At 32.3% G+C, this 1,965-nt stretch overlaps 1 protein-coding gene across 1 annotated transcript; it reads right to left on the minus strand.

Annotated features, from left to right (window-relative positions):
• Window positions 1-452: 452 nt before the first annotated feature.
• On the minus strand, window positions 453-1,439 carry LOC133299443 (ethylene-responsive transcription factor ERF107-like). The gene has a single exon (XM_061498900.1). The coding sequence runs from the start codon at window positions 1,248-1,250 to the stop codon at window positions 627-629; it is 624 nt and encodes a 207-aa protein (XP_061354884.1). The 5' UTR covers window positions 1,251-1,439; the 3' UTR covers window positions 453-626.
• Window positions 1,440-1,965: the final 526 nt, after the last annotated feature.

A 1,965-nucleotide genomic window follows, 5' to 3' on the forward strand; every position in this document is an offset into this window, starting at 1 on the left:
ATTGGTTAAAGGAGTTTACTTTAGTTCACCTGACCCTGTTCTTGAGATTGTAATGCCAAGAAGCAAAAATGGTCCAAAGCACAATTTGTTAGTGTTAATGGTAATTTTTCATTTGAGTTATGCTCTTCACCTGAATTCCCCATTCATCGTTTTATGCATTGTGTGTATATATTATGTTCTAGGAATGGATGCCAGAATGAGCGAGCGGTGAACAGAACATAAGGCCTTACTCGACAAACTAAAAGACCATATATATTAATAATTATAGGTCATATTTATAATTTTTTTTTTATAAATTACACTATTTTTTTCTAGAAAAACACTAAATTTTATTATGTTCTCTCAAAAGAAAATAATATAATTTGTAAAAATTTGTCAATAAAGTATCTTTTCCCATATTAATATTTGGGACACCGTTGTTATCTAGAAAATTTCCTACACGAAGTTGGGTGAAACTTTGATAATATACAATAGATATTTGCATTGATTCCATATAGACATTAGCATTACTGCTATATACAGATTGAACAGGCAACAATATTTTCCAAGGTAACAAACTTGTCCAGCATCACCAAACCTAACACAACGCTATTATTGGCTCTTCTTTCACACACACCACTGGATTCTCATGACACACCATCATGATGAACTTGAACTTCTGGAAGCTTGAATCCACTCTCTCTTCTCCTTTTCCTACCACAACTATTTGGTTTTGGATCAGACTCTCCAGCCTCCAAAGGGAAGTTCAAAATGGCTTTCTGACCCCTCATCTTGAAAGCAGCACAATCATAAGCCTTTGCAGCATCAATTTCACAATCAAATGTACCTAACCAAACCCTTGTTCCTTTCCTTGTTGGGTCACGAATCTCTGCAGCAAACTTGCCCCATGGCCTTCTCCTCACACCTCTATAATGCCTTGCTTCATTATATTCTGATTTCTTCCTCTTCTTCTCTGATACCATTTGTTCATTGTAATTGCTCTTCTGGGTTTCCTTTGAAGGGCTGGCTCCTATGGACTTGAGACCCTTTGGAGAATTGTGTTCCACAAACTCCATATCTGCTACCAAATCATAGCCTTCAAGGAAAGTGCAAAAGCTGCTACTATCTGAAATATATGAACTGAAATCAAATTCTGGTGAAGGGTGTTCAAGTTTTACAGGATGGAGATTGGTGAAGAAGGAATCTGAGATTTCCCCTAAGAGATGTTGGCTTATCAGATCCATGTTTGAAGTTTCTTCTGCTGTTGTCATATTTAAGAACTTAGGGAACAAGAAGTTGAATTTTATATTGAAAATTAGTTAGTAGGCAAAGGTAGATATTTATATGCCTGTCTGTCCCTGGAAAATGGTCCCCACTGCATAGTAGAGTATTTGGTTCAATCTTTTATTATTTTAAAGGATATAAATTGTGTCTTTTTTAATTTTTAACACTACGTATTACGAATAGTATATAATTATAATATGAAAAGTTATTATTTTTTCTCTTTTCAGTCACTTCAGCTGATGTGGAGAGAAGAAAAAATAACTTTTCATATTATAATTATATAATATCTATAATATATAGTATAAAAAATTAAAACAACACATCTTATATTCTTTAAAATAACACAGACTTGACCCTTATTTTATCGTGATAGTTTGTTAATAGATAATATGTAAAAGCAAGCTTGTAGCATATGTAAGAAACCTTGAAATTGCATCCTTCCTCATAGTTATCTTCAAATGATACTACAAAGTCAATAACACTTTTAATAAATAGAGTTAGATATTTATTGAATTTTTTATAATTGAGCTGTCAATAGGTTTTTTTATCTTATATAATAATTATTCTAATATTTAGAGAGTTTAGAAGCATATCTAATAATCATTGTGGAATTAAAAGAATGATGATCAATTCCTATCGTTTATGAAGTGATCGGTATAATTTCGGAGTAATCCCCTAATTTAGGAGAATTTTTTTATGTGA

Source organism: Gastrolobium bilobum, unplaced genomic scaffold (assembly GCF_033153095.1).
Source record: "Gastrolobium bilobum isolate Gb01-03AN ecotype WA unplaced genomic scaffold, APGP_CSIRO_Gbil_v1 utg28832, whole genome shotgun sequence".
NCBI classification, from domain to species: Eukaryota; Viridiplantae; Streptophyta; class Magnoliopsida; order Fabales; family Fabaceae; genus Gastrolobium; species Gastrolobium bilobum.